At 46.7% G+C, this 19,564-nt stretch overlaps 3 protein-coding genes across 3 annotated transcripts in view; 1 reads left to right on the top strand and 2 right to left on the bottom strand.

The window, feature by feature from the left end:
* Positions 1–19,564, bottom strand: part of LOC126557930 (UNC93-like protein MFSD11) — a 240,393-nt gene that overhangs the window by 113,642 nt on the left and 107,187 nt on the right. The window lies entirely within an intron of this gene.
* Positions 1–19,564, top strand: part of LOC126556714 (protein GPR107) — a 381,205-nt gene that overhangs the window by 87,170 nt on the left and 274,471 nt on the right. The window lies entirely within an intron of this gene.
* LOC126560887 (CKLF-like MARVEL transmembrane domain-containing protein 4) lies at positions 285–7,347 on the bottom strand. Its single transcript, XM_050216840.1, has 4 exons — positions 7,164–7,347; positions 663–830; positions 464–577; positions 285–393 (listed from the first exon to the last, which is right to left on the bottom strand). Exons 1-4 carry the CDS (start codon positions 7,338–7,340, stop codon positions 313–315), a joined length of 540 nt encoding a protein of 179 aa, XP_050072797.1. The 5' UTR covers positions 7,341–7,347; the 3' UTR covers positions 285–312.

Below are 19,564 nucleotides of genomic sequence, written 5' to 3' on the forward strand. Positions count from 1 at the left end.
AATCTTCCCCGTTCCGTCGGTTGCGTTCCGCTTACAAAACCTTGTGGTTGCCTCATTGCGCCATGAGTTCTTACATCTTACAGCATGAAGAGAAAAACAAAAATTACTAAAATATATGTCTAATATATAAACGCGTACAGTTTCGGGTGACTGGGTTGAGGTTTTCCATTGGCGTTTTCCATTTTGCTGCACCTGTTTCGTTGCCCATACTGGCTGGTTCCGTGGCCGTCTCCCAACTCCCAACGCAGGCGAACCATCCGGGCAGTTCTCCGGTTTGCGGATGACAGCACCCCTCTGTCCGAACGCTCCCTTTTACACGCCGGCCGATCGGTGCTCCACGTACAGGAAGTACGTGCCGGCCGCGTACGCGAGGAAGTTGAACAAACCAAACACCTTGGGGAGGGAAGAAAGGAGGACAGGCAGTGTAAAACAAGCAGCACCCTTGTGAAAACGAAAAACTTACACCGGCTGCAATGTTGGAGCCGCGCCCGCGCCCGTACAAGTTCGACCAGGAAGCCAGCTGCACGATGAAGGCGATGAAGTACAGCAGTGTCGCGATCGCCGTATTGATCAGCTCCTGCAGAACAAACGCGTTAGATACGCAGTGATGAATCCGAAGGGTGTAGGGCACCACCCGCTGGATGCACTCGATCACAACTTACCGTCAGTATCCAGTTGATCGGCAGGTTTAGGACCTCACGGATGCCGAGCAGATAGACGAACGTCCAGAGCAGCGTGGCAATGAAGAAGGTGACGACCGCAAACAGGAAGAAGTGAGTGCCACCGATTAGAGCTGGCGAGGCGCACGCCATGCAGATGATGCCGAACACCTTGCAGAATAGAAGGGCAGGTTAATTTTATTAAAAGCAGATAGGAAAGGAGAAGAGCGCGATACGATCCTATCTACATAAACTTGTGATCCCACCGAAAGTCAATTGCTATCGTCGTGCTCCCTGCGTTAAAGCGAGGCATTGGTGTGCTGTACTTTTCCGAATTCTTCGCATCCCAACCAGTTGACGCCACACACTAATTGAACCAGAGTGAGATGAAGTCATGCGCTCGGGATGACCGTGTGTGCGTTCCAGCAGTATATGGACGGTGACGTCACAGCAAGGTGATGTCGCCCCAACCTACGACGGTTGGAGATTCTCGCAAATGTCGCCAGAGTCGACTGAACGCTCCATAAATGAAGATGCGAGATTCGAAGCGACCCAATAGCCTTAAACCCCCCCCCCCCCCCTCCCCCGCTCCCCAACACATCTGCCTGGTGCGAGGGGCACTTTGCCGTAGCTTAGCTCCAATGATGTAAATGGTTTGTTCTTGGAACGTAGTCTTACCCCAATCTTTCGGGCAGATTGTGTTCAATGTATGTCACACCTCAATGTTGGGCAGCCGGTAAGTTAGTCATCCTGTCGCATAAACCGCACCACAAGCACCAAACCGAAACAAATAGGAACATTATCGCCACGCTCGCCTCGCCGTAACGTGTGACTGTGTGCATGCGGTGTCTAATTAGCAGGCAGAGCACACCGGAACACACGGGGCGCGAGTTGCTTCAAACTAGGTGCTAACCATCGCAGCACCTGTGGACAGTCGATCGGCTGGCGTGGACGTTTACGAGTGTGTGAGAACCGCGTTTACCAAATCGAGGGTTTCGCGCCCGATTTGGGGATCAGTTGATAACGCTTCCAGGAAACAAGGTGTCAAAGCACGCCCTGTTTCTTCGCACTCTCGCACGCCATGCCGATGTTTTCGATCAATCATTGAAATGAAGTGCTTGGCAGCCCTCACAAAATTCGAACTCGAAACAGCTGGACCTTGCATTCCGTGGCCACTGCTACTCCGTGCTATTTTGGCATGCATATGTGCAGCGAAATTAGTACGACACGGGACGTGTTTGGGTGGTAGTAACTTCAAACAAGCGCGGACACCGTCGTGCAGTTGGTAGCGGAATTTATTATTTTTGCGGCACACTTCTAGCAGCCACTGTATGCCGCACGGTGCGGTTGGTCGACTACACCAACCCACACATAACCCGGGCAGCAAATAATAGAATTGCAGCACAAAAACCCGCCCTCGGGGGGGCGAACACTGGCGTGTGCATATTACTGGACATTTGTAAACGGTTGCGCAACGGGATGACTAACTGCGTCGATTGTACGATTGCAGGGTGGAACGCTTTCACACGACGCTTTGTTGTTTCCAGCAAGACGTGGATGCGTGTGTGCGGATATAGGTTAATTTATGATGCAAAATCGCAAAAATATTAAAGGTCCTAAGCAGCAGCCGCCGCAGCTGATTAGCAAGTGCAAATACTGCTAAATCGTGTTTGGATGCTTACACCCCGTTTTCTACAGCGTTTCTAACTGCTCAATCATTGTAACTGGTTCGATTTAGCACGTGATAAGGTTGTTTAACGATACAGAACTGTATAAGGCTTTTTACGGTGATTTATTTAGAGCGAGATTTCGTTCAGATTTCCAGTCTACTTATAGCACAAGCCTAAGCACTGCGCTTTACAGGAGGATTTCGAGATGCAGCAGAATAGTTCCAGCTGTCCAGGTGTCAGTCGCAGTTTAGAAATGGTCAAAAGCTTCTCTTTTCTTTGCTTGAAGACCTACTAGGTCCACGTTGATGCCTCGTAGTTGGTGTCTAAACCTAACAAGTCCCAAAGATCGATACAGTAAGGCGTTTATCAGTAGCCTCTGGTATTTTTTGTATTCTCTCTTATCATCCGGACATTTTTCGCGTGTAAAGAACTTGCTGACTCTGACACGGTGCAGCAACTGGGACGTCTTACACACGGGAACGACGCAAGAGTCTCCAACAACTCCTCTCCTAAGCATCACAATCTTGTCGCGCTCATCAGCTGCATACCTAGCGGGAAGGGGGGGGGGGGGGGGGGGAGAAAGTTTTCCCCTACTTCAACCCTCACCCCAACCCGACTTTCGTGCGTTGTTGTCGTGCAGCACGCTTCACTGCCCTGTGCAACAACCGACCCGGGTTCCCGTTGGTGGCCGCAAAAAAAGAAGAAAAAAACCGTTTAGCCCACTTTCTTACCACTCGAAGGGAAAGGGATGGGCGTGTTGTGTCCCCGGTAGCGGTAAGGTTTGTGCCGCCCGGGGGTGTACCATAGTGAAAAGAAAACGGTGATCAGTGCTGGCAGCAGCACTGGTTTGGTCCACAACACCGAGCTAAAGACAGTGCTTTCTGTTGCCGTCGAATTTTGGAGTATCGCCCCGTGAGGGCGTGCGATGGGACGAGTCAATGGGTGGGTGGTGTGCAGCAGAAAACTTATTTGACACGTTTCCATCTCGTCATCCCGTGCGTCTGTTTGTGTGTGTGTGGTTTAGCGATTGTTTGGAGGGGTTTGTTGGGTGATGTTTTTTCTTTCTTGTTTTTGGCCCTTTCGTGTTTCACTCTTTCTGCAGCGGGTTTCCTCTGCAGTGCGCGTATGCAACCGACCACAAATCGAAAGGGTAAAAGCAGCAGGCCAGAGAAGGAAATCAAGGGTGTGAAGAGTGTGTGTAGTCACACCTGTGTGACAAAATGCGATAAGGTGGGTAAGCGCACAAATGAATCGCTCGGGAAAGGGTTGGAAATAGATAAATGATAATAAAAAAAAGAAAGAAGAAGTATATCTACGTATCCTCAAGTGGTGGTGGTGTGGGAGAAGCAAGAGGACAACGACCACAAAGCTAGCACACACGCACGCATGATTACCATAGAGAAACCTCACATGAACTACAACGGTGTGTCTTATCCAGCCATTTTCTTTTGTCCGTCTGTCACACGATTTCCCTTTGGCCGGATGGTCCGCCATACTGGATGTCTCATAATGAGCTTGAGCCAGAGTTCAGGCGAAGAGTGGTAGGATAGCAGCGTAGCATACCATAATTTCTCCCATCAGGCACCCAGAATCGAAAATTGGCTGTGTGACATTCAAAATACGGAAAGCAAAAAAGAGACATCAGACAAGAACGCGTGCTATAGAGCGAGCGGGAATAATAGCGGGAAACCTTAGGGAAACCTGTTTCTAACCTGACCCTGGTGTGTGTTTTTTTTACAACTCCCCTAACGGATACGATTCTTGCTCTCGATTCCACCAGCTTCCTCCCGGTTTTGACACACACACACAAACGCTACGAATATGGGTTGTTCCAGAGTCTACTATCCGGTGTCCCGGGATAGGGGTCTTGGAATAGGGTCACAGTGACTCCATTACCCGTTCCCGTTACAATAGTTTCTAGCCGGCAATGCTAACGTTTCGTTCGCGGGTTGCGGGCACAAAACGTGGCGACGGGACGTGCGCTAGACAAAAAGCATGACAAGGCGACAAGGGTGCGTTTGCGTTGCATCAATTCTGACGACGAGCGCCAGTGCGTGAGTTTAATTTGAGGAGTTGGGGAAAAACCCAAGCTTACAATCGCTGCTGACAATTGTTCTTGAGGGACAAATTAAGATAGCAGGAAGAGTCTTTAGACAGCCATTATTTGACACGCGATAATAACCCTTCTGGCAAGGGTGTGACTCTACAACCTTCCGGTGCTGCAAGCTCTGAAACCCACAAACTTGGAATCAAAAATTTTTCCAAAACAACCAAACAGATGTCTTTAAAACACTTACGATTCTGTTTTCGTAGCAGTCGTCGCACCGTGCTGGCGGCGTACACAAAAAAAAAAAACAGCAAATGGAGAACCGTTCCCCGAGCGTTTGGTTTATGGAGCGTAACGAATCGCCTAGCGGGGCAATTGGCATGATGGGACGTGTTGGCGAGCACTATTTCGCTCGAACAAGGCCACTCAACCTCCGCCATGAGCGCGTGATCGGCGATCGTACACGCTAGGGTACACAGGCGAAAAACAGAAGAACATCTGTGATTTGAACCCATTCTTGCCGGCGTGGGAGTGGGTTCTTGTTGTCCCTAGGGGGGTACGCAGGTGGGGTTAGGGGAGGGGGTGTTTCAAAATGCATGTAGCTAGGAACTTGATCCAACAACACAGCAACAAACAATGAAACATTGATGAGCATTCCGTGGATGTTGTGGCGAATGCACTCCGTGGATGTAAGGTTCGCCGTCCGTCTGCAAATGATCGCTAGCGAAGATCGAAATCAAAACAAAAAAGGCTCAAAACAGAGAGCCCGAAGAGAAAGCCACCAATGGATGTGGGATGGGGTTTGTGTGAATGAGTGTGTATGCGACTGGCAGTGAATGGGATAATTTATCGCATAAGTGGTCGCTGGCATGCAGAAGGCTGCAGGCTGCTACCACGAAGATGCAGCAACCAGCAGAGCAGTCGAAGGTGCGAAGATGACGAAGCAGAAAGGATAGTAGAAAATGATTTCCACCCGGTAGAGATGAAGAAGCTATCGGTTAGGCGTCCCCCGATTACACTACATGCAAGCCACACACGGCAAACCTTCCCAGCAAATCGTTAGGGAGAGTTTATCACGGGAGAATGAACGATCGGGATACGTGATACGTGGTATCGTGGCCGGTATCGATCGATGCGAGCGAAAGGCAATAGGAAAACCCGACCCGAATGACCGATTAACAAGCGAACGCAGTGGGCAAAGGGAAGAGGGAACGCAGGGTTTGGTGCGCGTATTGGGACAGAATGTTGCATGACCAGTTTAGGAATGGGGCACACGCACCACGATACGAGGTTAATGGGTTTTAGATAGCTGGAAGCTATGTCGAGTGTTGCCCACTGGCTTTCTCTCTCTTTCTCTCTCTCTCTCTCTCTCTCTCAGGTGCGTGTGGCTTGTACATCGATGCTAAGGTTCAACAAAGTAAGGATCCTAAGATCGGATAGAACGTTTGCGCTAGCTTAAAAGTCTTGGAATGTTGTGTGGTTGTACGCAGTATATGAAGTTTGCAGGGTGACGTACATATGTACCAAGTGCGGAGAGTTGTCGCCTGTCAGTGAAGCTCATCAATTAGAATGGATGTGACAACTCTCGGATGTAGTATACTGTCTTCAGTAAAAGAGAGGAGTGTCCGATAGTCGCTTATTATCTATCGATATACCTGTTGACTGGTCTGCACTACAACAGTAGTTAGTTTGACGAGCTCAGATAAGCTGTAGTGTGTAGGTCAACATTACACCGTCATCAATATCTTCCGGTTGTTCTTTGTTACCCCTATATCACCTGGAGTTGAAGTACTGTGCGGTTTATTTTCGACATCGATTAGAATTACCAGGGATTGCTATTATGTAGTTGTTTCGTAACTTCAAATATCCTCTAGGTTTTCTTCATTTCATTTTATTTTGTAGAACGTATTATGGACAAGGTGGTCTAGATGTCTCCCCATTCCTACACGCTAACCTCGGAGTAGGCTCCATCGCGTTCAGCAGCTGAGAATGTTTCCTACTTCTTGTTACTGAGATCGTGCAAGAATTTACAGTGACATACATTCCATTACCCTCGGTCCCATACAGCAAAGACCAGTCTCAGCCATAGAACCACCCAAAACTCGAATTCTCGTCCAGCAACCTGCTAAACGAGGGGTGCAGTTGCACATTCCCAACCTTGGGCCGCCCAACACGTTCGTCTAGCTTCGACGGTCGACAGTAATTTTGCGTAATCAGTCGCAACGTATTTTAGAGGGCGAATTGTAAAGGGTCGCCAAACAGCCACACACACACACACAGGTGGGTGCCTTGCATGATGGTGGACTGGGTTGGTGCAATGTAGCACAATTAGATACAGTGAGTGTGGGTGGCCACTTGCGGGAATAGACAGCGCAAACACAGGCTATTCCTTCCAGCGGACCTCAGCTGACTTCCCTCGATAGAAAATGAGCGAACCAGCCAGTGGTGGCTTTGATTTTGCCTGAGGCGTGGTTGCAGGTGTGCTTGAGGAGTGTGCAATCAAACTTGCCGCCCCATTGTGTTGCGTAAAAAAAAATGCGAAACCGCAAACTCACACAGAAACACCCTTTTACGCGAATGATTCAACCAACAAAAATCGACTTCCCGAACGTTCCCATTCTGGATGGGAGGGTAGGGGGTTGGGTTGCTCTTTTTTTTATCTAATCTTATCGTTTGAAGCGGACGCTGAGCTTTCGTGGGCGAACATGTGGCACGACGACGGTACAAAAATCTTCCCGCTTAGACGGCGGAATACGAGCAACGAGCATATTACGGGGGAGTACTTACCACCTGTACGATCTTCAATATGCCCGGGATGGTGATGAAGTACTGCGTGTTGAACTTCAGCCAGTTGAGATTGGATTCCGGCTTGGCCTGTGCCTGGCCCGCCGCCGGAGTTGCCGCCGGTGTGCCAGTTGCGTTGCGGTTCGGTGTCTCCACCGTCACTACCGTTTCGGCCATCATTTTGACGGGTATTTGGTATTCGATTACGCTTCCGTACACCGTGTCGGATGAAGTTGCTTGGTGCGGCTCACTGGGACCACCTTTGCTTTGTGGCAACTGAGCAACGACAGGTTTCTATTTTTGAGACACACACACACACACTTTACCACACTTGTTGCTTCCGCTGTCCCCGCCACTCACTGGCGCTGGCGGAGGTCGAAAATTGTCGCTCAACGGCAATATGGATTAATAGCCCAAACGCCGGGTGAAAGTTTGGGTTACCACCGCACATCCAACCCAAATAGCACTCGATCACACAATCGTGGCGTACATCCAAACCTACTGCAAACCAAATTGATCACACTGCACACACACACACACACTTGGTTGTGGTTTAGTTTCGGGGGAAGCTTCGATGCGATGCCGGCAACAGTGAGGGCGGCCACCCAGACTATTGTTGATGGATTGAGACTGATTGAAGTCACCGGAACGCCCAAAGATACACCACCCTTCGCTGCAAGTACGCTGACTTGGCTGATTGCAGATCTATGATAATTGTACACCTTGATAACCAAACTCCTAACGAACGATCACGTTTCCTTATCCGTTGAGGATTCAAACTTCCATCAAAGGGAGATACACCAACACTGCAAGCTGTTAAGCGCAAACGCAACTGTTCGTCAAGACTTTACGCGTTCGAATAAGGGTTGTTGGGATCAACCGATGTACAGCTCAACACGCTCTCTACCAAGCAAAGGCTCTCCCTTGAAGCGATCGCTCTCAGCTGCTTCGTCGTCAGTGGTTAACAACGCGCAACTGAGCCGCTCTACACAGTGATGCAACAACCCAGTGCAAGGAGCTAGTAGTAAAGTACTCGATCGATAAATATGGAGGTTGCCTTTATAATACAAAGGTACGTGCATGGATTGGATTTTTTGGACTACACTGAGTGTTTAACAATTCTCAGCGTCTTGAGGAATTTACCGCAAATTCTAAACGGAACTCCCGAACCGTGCCGAATCCAAGCCAATGATCATGATGAAGGTAAACGGAAAAGGTGCCGAGACGGACGGCTTTCTAAACCTATTGCAGAAAGTTGTGCATTTTGAATCCTGCCTTGTTCGCGCTATTCTGATGCTTGTTTTATGGGCTGGTAAAACGCTATTAACTGGGAAGCATCAATAGAAAAATTATTATAAAATAAAATTCCGCAAATTTCAGTGCTCAACCCTGGAGCTCTTGTTCAATGCTCGCTCTCACGCATCGTTTTCGTATCGTGGAAGCGTTGCTACGCATACCATCGCACGTGTGTAGTAGGAGCATAAAGATTATGCTGCGTGTGTATGGCTGCGTACGTCGAAAGCCAAGTACGCAGCCACATGATTAAAAGCTATGCGAAACAGCTTAGCTTTCAAGTGAAAGTCCCAGGAAACAAGCTTGATAAGGTGTGTCGGATTCGGCCATTAATAAGGCGAGATGTTTTGGATTTTTGTCGACAAAATTTCGCCATGGGAAAATCGAAGGGAAATGAAAGCCTTATTCACTTTGTACTCCATCTGCAGGTAGTTTGGAACATAAAGTAAATTACAGAAGAAAAACATCAAAAAAACATACGCTGAAGGGATGAAGTTTATCAAATGTTATGACGCTACACTGGACGCTTACTATCCAGTAATGTATTACAAATAACTCTTGCCAAGCAAATATAACTAACAAGTACGACCTAGCAGCTCGTTGCTTTAGCAAGAAAAATAGGCGAAACAGCACACACCGTATCCACTTCGGCTAGTGCTGGAACAACTAGTCGAGACAAAACTTTTCCCACGATAAGTATTACAAGAAGTAGTCAAGGACGTGACATTTTCTTGGCGAAACTTTGCGCCACGCTAAAAGAAAAAAAGGGAACAGAATGCCAAAAAACGAGAGAGAAAAGCGAAAAACTCGCAACAATTTTATCGTGTTGATTTTCATTTCCGAAGTTTACTCCCGGAACCAGTGTTATGATGTTGCTGAAGTGGTCGCATTTATGCATATCCGCGTGATTAAGGGTTTCTGTCATTTTTTCTGCTGCTGTTGCTGCTTTTATTCTTCCTGCTTTGGCGCTTATCCGTTCTGGAAAACTTTTGCTTGCCCTCGTCGTCGTCGTCGCACTAAGGAACGGAAAGGACAGTTCAAAGGCAATTTTGTAGCAATTGTAAAAATGGTCGCGCCAAGGTGTCACAAGTGTAGCTTGCAGGCAAGGATGATCGCGAACGTAAACGTATGTAAAAATGGAGAAGAGCGCAGTGTGACAATGAGCAGAAGCGGGAAAGGGTAGGTTGGGAAAAGGAAAAAATAAAGAAGAAGAAAAAAACACATAAAAACATAGCATAAAAATATAAAGAAAAAAGGCCAAACTATCGAGGTACAGGAAAAAAGAAACGAAGTCAACAAAAGTAGGCAAAAGTTTGTGTTGATTGTAGTTTGTCTTCTTGCTGCTCCGGACGTTTCCCCACTTTGAACTGTACCTTTCGATGCACGCAATCGATCGATCGGTTCAAGGCGGGTCTAATGATAAAAACGGGCAGATAATGTTGTGCAGGGCTGCTCTCCTGGTATGTTGAATATTATACACGATTTTATTTACTGCTTACGCAGTATAGCGTAAGCAGTACTGCGTCGAATGTAGGCTCTTGAAACTTCCGGCCATACGTAGCAGCCCATGGCGTTGGAGCGTTCACTAACACCGCGCCCCTCACATCCGGGAACTCTGACAAATTCCAGCCCCCAGAGATATCAAATGATAGCTGATCGTCAACTTCCGGCAGGAAGATTCCACCCTTTGTCTCCCGCTACAACTGGCACTACCATCGAAGCTTCCCCATTGTGTTACGCGACCGTGTATGAGGAGAATAGCAGCCATGCGTTTCCGTCAAAACAAACCGAACTAGAGTGGGTATAGCGTTCCCATTGAAAAAAGGTTTACTGAAAATCAGGATATTTAAAAAATATTTAAATATTTTAAATACTTAAAATTTCTGAAAAATAATTTATTTACATGTATATGTGATGCAAGAGACCAACACAAACAAGTTGGTGGAGCCAATTCATCTACATTGAGGCCCGGAAAATCAATCTATTTCCCGTGCGTGTGACTATTATTTCCTGTCAGTTTTGTAAGGAAAGCCACAAAAAAACCAGCCAGCCAGTTTACTAAAAAAACGCCAATGTGAGAAGCCTATTATCGAATGATTTTTTTTTTTTTATTGGGAAGATAAAACTTCGTGCAGAAAATCCATTGCAAGAGAGTAACCCTGCAAATACTGCAATGGCACTGAACGCAAAAGGTAAAACAAATAGATGCTGGTGTAGTGAAGAGGGTGGCGGCTTTCTTTTTCATTCTTTTCCCTCATCTGCTGCAAAGGTAAACAATAAATGGAGAGCGAAAGAAATGGCACGGCTGTGAAAGTCAACTATGGGTCAAATTTTCCTCATTCTACGCTTTTCCCGCACCGGGCGCAAAAGTATTGTTTTATTCTAACGAGCCGGTTTCCGTTTTTGCGTGCTCGGGTGAGGCACAAGGTTCTTGATTATTATTAGATTTTTTTTTCTTGTTCGTGTGCTTTGTTTTGTATCGTCGCTTTTGCACTTCACTACCGCTTTCTCGATTGGTCGGTGTATTGAACGACGCGCTCGAAGAAAAAGCCCTTTAAAACGAGACGAGAGGGGTTAGTTGTGGCAGATTAAAGCAGAGTATGGGAAGGGGGGGGGGGGGGGGGGGGTCGTAAGGGTGGAGGCAAGTTGCATAAGTGCTTTGAATATTTAAACACCGCGGTGCAATGATGCAACAAAGTACCGAAGGGCACCGAAGCGAGCACTTCTCTGCAATGATAGCAACCTGCCGGGTGGGGGATTTTTAATAAAAATGTTTTAAAGCTTTAGAGAACAAGGAGGCAACAACAAAAAGTATGAAACAGAATGCAACGTTGATGTAAATTTAAATTTAAACGGACAAAGATTTCATTGAAAACAAAATGTGGCATGTAAGTCCGTAGAAACCGATATTTGTGCTTCCGAGGAACAAAAACAATGCAGACAAGGAAAAGCAATATCCTTTTAGTGCATTATTTGCTATGCATAATAATGAATAATAACAGGAATTTTCATCAATTCTAGGCTAGCTACGGGGCCGCGGCCAGAGCGAAGTAAAAACTTGTTGTTGCGATATTCGCGATGACACAGGCATGTGAGACAAAAGGGTGGCTTTATTATGCTTGCCACCCAATGCCAGTGCGTTTGTTTGCTTTATTGCTGAAGCAATAATCGAATTGAGAGCTGTTTTTTTTCTTAAATAAAATGAAAACTCCCTGTAAAAGGGATGAAAATAGAGAGGGAAAAGCGAACTTCTCCAAAATCTAAATCTAGTCTCACGAGTCAGTGGTTGCGGAATGAAAATGAAAGATCTGTGTAAATGGAAAATAGATTTCAAAGAAAAACAAACAACAGAGAGAGAGAGAGAGAGAGAGAGAGAGAGAGAGAGAGAGGACGAAAGAGAAGTAGCAGCATAGAAAAATGAATTAAAAAATTGCATGCAAATATGGTTCACTCAGGTAAAGTGGTAGAACGTTGCTTTCCACCTCGAAACAACCTTGCACGTAGAAGTGCTCGGTGAGAGGAGCCGATGAGGAGGAGAAGGAAGAGGGGTCCTAGCAAAAGGACACACACACACCGTTCGGGTGTTTGGTCGAGTATGAATTTATTATGCGATTTTGATGAAAATATCTGCCCGGCATAATAAATAGGCACATGCACGAATTTTGACCTGGATCGGCGGCATCCTTTGCTATATCAACTCAACCCCTCCTCATAGAGGTTGGAAGGAAAGGGTGTCGGGCGAGGGTGGCTCATTTTCGATTTATCGCCAATGTGTGTACATGAAAATGCATATGGAAATGAAGGCAGTTTGAAGAGGGTGGAAAATCGAATCATAACCAGAAGAGGTGAAGAGATAGAGAGAGAGAGAGGATGAGAAGAAGGGCATTATTTGCTACAAAGTGGGGTTGGGATAGAACGCAACTTGTTAGAATTGCAGCGACATGCAAAACAAGCGCGTATCGTTCGGTACTAGCAACCGACCGTAGATAACCCCGACGACCGATTCTCGCGGGACGTAGGCTGGAAAGTTTGGGGTAGGTGGATATGGTTGCGATAGAGGGAAATTTCAATTAAATTCCATCACCGACCAATATCGAATTCCGATGCCTTTTTTCGTCGCGCTTTTTTTTTTGGCGAAACGAGCTAACAAGTGGAAAAGCCCACGGTAGAACACGATAGCGTGACACCTTTTCAACCATTTTGAAGCTAGAAGTGTGTCCATGTGTCCGTGTGTGTTATTTACTGTCATTCAATTTCATTCCAATAAAGGCGATAGAGCCGAGCGAGTGTGATTCGATGCCACAATTAGTTTGTTTTTTTTTTGCTGTTATGATTATTATTCTGCGCCAACCTCATTTGATGACAATTATTTAGTGTGCTACTGGATAATGATCATGATTGCTGGATGTGTAATTGGATGTATAATGCCACAGCAGTGAAGTGGCGTCAGCTGAAGGTTTTTATTTTGCACAAAAAAAGAGCAAAGAAACTAATTTTGTACAAAAAATTGCATAGCTTCATGCGTTTGGCAAGCGTGGCGCAATGGTATGCAATGTGAGGTAGATTGAATCAAAAAGTTGCCCCGTAATGTATGCAATGTGCATCCTTTCACATGTTTCCTTCCACAATTAATGTCACACTACCTTCAAAGATGATCGATCCCATCCCAGCCGTAAGTTGAAGGGTTCGTGTTGAATGCCCTTGAATGCTGCTGTGGCTGCTCAATAGTACAAGGACCCACCTTACGGCAAAACCATCTAAACCCCGACGAAAGCTCATCGTTTATGCATGAAGATTTTTAAGCTCTCTCGCCCGTTGAAGTTGTTTCACTTGTCGCTACCGAAAAGTATCGTAGACATCAACATCCACCAGGTTTTGCGCTGTGGATCTCCATCCCCTAGAACCCCATCCCTCGATAGACGATGAAGAGTAAGATTGTTGTTGTGCAGTCTCGCGCGCGCGGGCTGGTATGAATATTGAATCAATCCAATTACTGGCGGGCCTGCAAGTGACCGTGTGTCCATTTCGGCTTTGCGTTCGGGACTTGCGGCTTTTTAAAGTTTCATGCGACCTTTCGAAGTTCTGGACCTGCCCCGCGTGAGGCGCAGGGATCTCGGACAATTTTTCCGTTTTCTTTCGTTAGTCTGCTTATATTACAAAAGTGATGAGAGTCCGTGAAAAAAAGGAGGGCCAGGGTCTGACGGTCGTAGTGTAGCAGCCAACCAAGAGTAACGAAACACCGTGGAGCAACACCGATTTGACTCGGGAGTAACTCCCAGCTCCCCTGAGAAGCGAAGTAGCGGAAAAAAAGTCCCCAAAGCTAAAGATTTTGTGTGCTGAACGGCCACCGGAGCCTCTAGATCGAGCTGCAGTTAGCGAGGCCATAAGTAACGAGTTAACTAGTACCTCGTCGCTGCAACCTGTTCCGAAGCACGTAATGGGAGAATGCCGGAGGACGAACGGAGGGGAAGCAAAACTTTTAATTGAATACCTTTCTTCCGGTGCCGACTTGCGGCACGTGGATTCTTGGGGAGTTTTCTCTATTTTATCCATACCCGTCACCACTACTGTACCGCGCTGCTTTTGTGCTTCCCTTTGTTTGTGAGTTTTCTTTCATCAATTGTACAATTTCGTTCCTTTTCTTTTCCTTCCGATCCGTCTCCTGGGGGGCATAACGTTACGCTTCGATGGAAAATATGAAAAGATCTCCAGAAGAAAGAGAGAAGATAGAGAGAGAGAGAGAGAGAGAGAGAGAGAGAGAGAGAGAGAGGAACACGAAAAAAAAGAATAACATCAACGATGAAATTATGCGCTAACCATACCCCGCTAGCATCACCATCCGTGCTAGCGCAGCCCATTTGGAAGCACCAACCAAGGAAGAGATTATTTAAACTTCAGCTCAAAATTGCAAAACCAGGAAGAAACGCCAAGAACGATAGCAAAAAAAAAAGAGAAGATTGTCTATTCCTGGTGGGTAGTTCTAATAGCAATAATGAGGATGATGATGTTTGGAAAAGATACCAACTCCCCCTTGCTGCCCTGCACACAATCTTTCCGTCACGTTTTTTTTTTTTTTGACAGCTAACCGCCGCCAGCGACGAATTTCCCGTTCGTTTGCAGCTGCTGCTTTGGCGGTGCAATTTGCTTTTGCATATGGCATCGTTTCCGGTGCTTTTCCGGTGCGGTGCGGGCGGGGTTGAAGAATACATAGTTTTTGTTTTTAAGAAACGAAACATTGAACAAGGGCTTTTGAAAAACTGACAGTGTGTGATGCGAATTGCAGCACTATAGGCGCTTCAGGACTGCGCAGGATTTAAGCGCCTGAAAGGTATGCAATGCAAGTACTTTTATTCGCAACGGCATCGATAAACAAATATTTTTCATCAGCAAAGAGAACTGGTTTATTCTCCACTCCCTTTTTTTCCCGACCCTACCAACGAATCATCCGTTCCACAGTACGACGGACAATGACAAGCTTGCCCCCAAAAAATCAGAATTGCGTTGATATTTAATTTACCCTGTAAGTGGCCTTGTTTAGGATGGGTGAACTTTTTTCTTTTACCCGTTGCATGACGGTAAATAAAGCACGTAATCGAATACCTTGGCTTGGGGACGAAAAATTGGTAGACGGAAGCACCCAAGAAGTAGGGATGAGGGTATAAACAGATTAAGCAGAGCCCCGGGTCTGATCGGCAAAGGGAAGAAGCAAACAGTGACGAGACGATTAAAATGACATAAATAAAATTATAGATTGGGCTTTGCTCGTAAGCTGTTTTTTGGAAAGTTTTTTTGGACAAAGCGAAGCGATTCCCGAAGGAGTGGTGTCAAGGTTTTTCGTCAAGGCCAAGCAGTTTTTTTATTATCATTTCATCCCCACCCATAGGTAGGGAATGGGGCGGGCAAGGATGCCCGGGAAAGAAAAGAGCAGGGAAGGAAAATTGTTCATCTCATCATAATCACGTCCCACGCGCGATAAGGCGTCAATATTTCGTTGCGTACGCTAGGCGGCTAAAGTTTGAAAGGAAAAGTTTTACTCATCCTCCCACCCACACCTTCCCGCCCCCCCTCGGCACCTTATTCTCAACGCAACAACAACAACAATAACAACAACCAAAAAAAAGGTTCAATTCATCGCTGCGTGGCGGCTACACTGCGTGACAGTCATTTGTTCTGCAAATTGCGCGATGACCGAAAATGGCGACTCATCTCCGACATTTTAGGACCAACCCCCTGGGGGAGAAAGGCCTCCACGGAAGGTTTTTGTCCCGTCTTTTGCGTTGACAATCCGCCCTGCCCAACTCTACCCTCCCACTTCCTTTTCGTTGGGATGTTGAAGAGTTTCGAGAGTTAGGACATCATCAAGAGCCCGCCCGTTTTGTTTGGCAACAGTTTATCGTTTCTATTTCTGCGTCGCACATCAAGTTCCGCTGTTCCCCCGAGACATTCACATCTCCCGGAAGAGATCCCCCTCTCCCTACGGCTCTTCTAGAAAAAGAAAACGGCAAAGTTGTTTTGGTCGTTTACAAAAATTAAGATCATTGATTACCGGGCTTGTCATAAAGGAAAAATAGGCCTCACGTCCCATCCCATTTTCCAATTTTTTCTGAGCTACGGTTTTGTTTTCTCTATGATAGATTGTTCAAGCGGAAAGCAAGCGAGAAAGACAAGAATTCTTCAACTATCACAGCTATTTCACAAAGGATCCAGCATCTTTGTCCTGCTCCGAGTTGAATCCGCGAAACCGGTGGATTAAAACCATGGTCCGATTTATTTTTATTCCCCACCCCGTTGTCAGAGTTTGAGGTGCGATCTGGCTCCTTTTTGTTTACCTCTTTTCACCAACTAATGGACGCAAGTGCGTGGGGGGGGGGGGGGAGTTCGGGGCGCAGTTGAACTCAAGGCCATTAATCACGCGTACTGGCGCTGGGCGCTGGAGTATTTTATTTTACTTATTTTGTTCCAAGGACTGTTTTTATTGGCCAGAAGATCATCATGTTGTCATTTACTTTAAGGCCAAGAGCGCAACTTCTTTCAGTTTTAATTAAAAAAAAAAAAATATGATCGTTAAGAGAATTTGCAAGACTCGCAAATTAGGGTGAATATTTGGTAAACCTCAGTATAGCGTAGCAATAATAGAATAGCACCAGCAAATGTATTACAGTTGGTTTGCGCGCAACGCACCAAACGTCACTTTTCCCGAATGACAGATGCCGGCTAATCATCAAAATGGAACACAAAAGAATAGTGGTATGAGGGTGAATGAATCGCTGCAGTGTTTGCAGAGAAACTCGCCTCCATCAAAACCGCAGTATATTAAATGATTAAAAAAGTACTTTCGCTTCGGCCATTGATCACAGTGGGCCGTTGGGCCCAGGATCCCGAAACTTCCCAGTGCTTCTGAGCGACTCCCCGAACACCACAGGATGGGGAAAGGGAAAGGAAGAGAAAAAAAGGAAGAAATTCGTCCCGGTACGGTCTTCAATCAAATTTATTTCGCACAACACAACTCCAACTGCCAGTGAAGAGTTTTATTGTACGCTGCTCGTCTCCCTTGGTCAGTGTAATTTCCCTAGCCCATCTTCCTATGTTTATCATTTTCCACGAAAAGAAAAATCACCATCGGGAAATTCGGGATGGCTCGTTGAGTGAATCCCCCCCCCCCCCACTTCCTCACTCCGAAAAAAAACTGCAAAGCCACCAGGGTGGAAATAATAAGCCATAATTGGGAAGCTCATTTTCACCTCCGCTGGATCCTCATCCAATTTTGTTTGATTCTTTTTTCGTTGGTTGATTCCCTCATTTGGTTGCAGTTTTTCCGTGCGCGATACTGCGTGAAAATCCCGGTTGGGAGATCGAGGGTAGCGCGCATATTTCATATCGCATGGGTGGATATTTATAAACCCCAAACCCACCGCCATCACCAAACGGGCACATCCGGCACGGCAGGCTCATATTCCGAACGGGTCTTTATGGCCTATTATCCGTCCACGGTGATTGCGGCGGGCAATTGTTTGGATTACTGTTTAGCACCCGCCGCACCCGGAACGACGAGTTCCTCCATTCCGTGGCCGATTCGCGGGCATCTTTCTTCCTGCCGTTGGTCGGATCCAAGATCCTTTTTTTTTTTTTTTTTTTTTGGAAAACATGCTCGGGGGACGCCCGCAAAAGTGCCTATCGGTCGAGGTTCAGTCACATTTATCACTCGGCGCTGCAGAAACTGGCTTTGGGATGGGATGGAGTAAGTTTCTGTGAGGGAGCTCTGCGGATGCAAAGTGTCATTAAAATAGGACTTCTCCACAAGTTCGCATTTTCCAGAATCCGAAAGTCCGGGTCACGCGAAAGCAGCACACTTCAGATTGAGCAATCGGGGAAGGCGTGGATGATAAATCATTCATTTCTCCATTGTCCGCAAACCCACACTGTTGAACGTTTGCCGACGTTCTCTGCGAGCGAACTTGTCGGTGGCCTGTTGGTGAAGGTTGGTGAAAGGCCTCCCAAGTTAGCGCTGGCAACTCCGGCGCAGCTCTTCACGATGCATGAGCAGGCTAGTCCTGCAGCACGCGACCGATGACGCCCAGAACGTTTGAAATCGCACCGTAACTCATTTGAAACCACCTCAAACCCGATTCCCGCTGAGATGCAATGGACCCCCGAATCCGTTAGGCGGTTTCAATCCGTCAACTATGTCACGACTTTCGAAGTCGTGCCAGAGAGCGGGCTGGTTAAAGATGCAGGCGCCCACCTGTTGCCGACTAGGAATAGTCTCGCTTTCTAGGTTCGATGGCAAACTCCCCCGGGCAGCGGAAGTGGGGTGGGACAGTAGGGAGGAGTGGGGGAGGTCTAAGGATCAGTTAATGAGTCGGCAACATCGAAAAGCTACTTTCAATTAGCTGATGTAGCACTACACACGCAAAACTCACCGGACCGGGAGTGCTCGAAGGTCGATGATGCTGATGAACTTACGTGAAGTTTGCGGTAGGGAACGGCTAGTGGGTATGTTGGCAGGCAGGTGAGTGATGAAGCTAATGGCTAAAATGGTCGGATTATAGTGATGGAGTTACGGTAATGGAATGGGAGAGAAATGGGCAAAAAGAGGGCAGTTAGGGAATAATCTGATCCTGGATTAGCCATCAACAGTACCAGCAGGATCAAACTACACTCACCGGAAAATTCCATCGCGAAGAAGAAGTGGTCTTGAGGTTCTTCACAATATCTGGATAGGATTTTTTATTGGAGTTGGCTCAATTTTTCTACCTAGACCACTCAAACTGTCCCAAATGACACACTCTAAACGTTGTAATCTAAAACGATGCTGAATCGTGCCTTTATTTAGATCACTTTCGCGTACTCGTACCTCTCTTTTCAGCGTGGTTTCGATTGTCCTGTTTTATTCGATCAGCTGCTCTTGCCGAGTCGGCGCACTAATGCACCCCATCGAGCACTACAGAGGACACGGTTCTCAAGTGTCGCCGACATTTCCAGTGGGTTGCTGGTAGTTGATGTGTCAGGACACTCGATAACCAGGCTAGTCAGGATATGTCTGACGCCGGTATGTTGGCCGTCCCCCATGTACGTTTCGATTGATCGATTCGGTAACGGTGGCAGGTCGCTATCCATCAGCCAAGTCTGCACCCATTCTCGCAAGACTGAGCGCGCCCTAAGTCTTCATCGATTACAGCCAGGGTAAAGTGTTCGCATGTCAAGTTTCGCTTACCCACTCGTTGTATCGCCTTTTCATGAAGGATGGAAAGGAGAAAGAAGGATAAGGAGGAGTGGATTTAATTAATTTCTACGTGCCATCGTACAATCTCGATGTGCGTTTTCATTTAATGTTACCAACAACTAAACCAAAAAAAAACGTAGAAAAAGTTTCAGCGGGGGTCACATAGGACGCACTGGAATTTCTTTCGTTCGTAAAAATCTGACAATCTGAAGTGGCAAGTATCGCTCCGCTTGCAAAGTTTGTTTTCTTCTGTCGAATTCGTCTTACCTCAAATTCAATTCCAAGTCCAGCGAATGCGAAATCGCTGCAGAAACAATTTTATCTGACGTTTCTGATGTAGACTGGTGAGTCTGTTTTTATTTCCTTTTTTTTTTATTTCCTACAATCA

This window comes from Anopheles maculipalpis, chromosome X, assembly GCF_943734695.1.
Source record: "Anopheles maculipalpis chromosome X, idAnoMacuDA_375_x, whole genome shotgun sequence".
NCBI classification, from domain to species: Eukaryota; Metazoa; Arthropoda; class Insecta; order Diptera; family Culicidae; genus Anopheles; species Anopheles maculipalpis.

Coding starts and splice junctions, on each gene's coding strand:
- LOC126560887 (XM_050216840.1), bottom strand. CDS start 7,340: ATGATGGCCGAAACGGTAGTGACGGTGGAGACACCGAACCGCAACGCA. Junction 578..662: donor CGATCAACTGGATACTGACG/GTAAGTTGTGAT, acceptor TTTGTTCTGCAG/GAGCTGATCAATACGGCGAT. Junction 394..463: donor GCTCCAACATTGCAGCCGGT/GTAAGTTTTTCG, acceptor TCCCTCCCCAAG/GTGTTTGGTTTGTTCAACTT.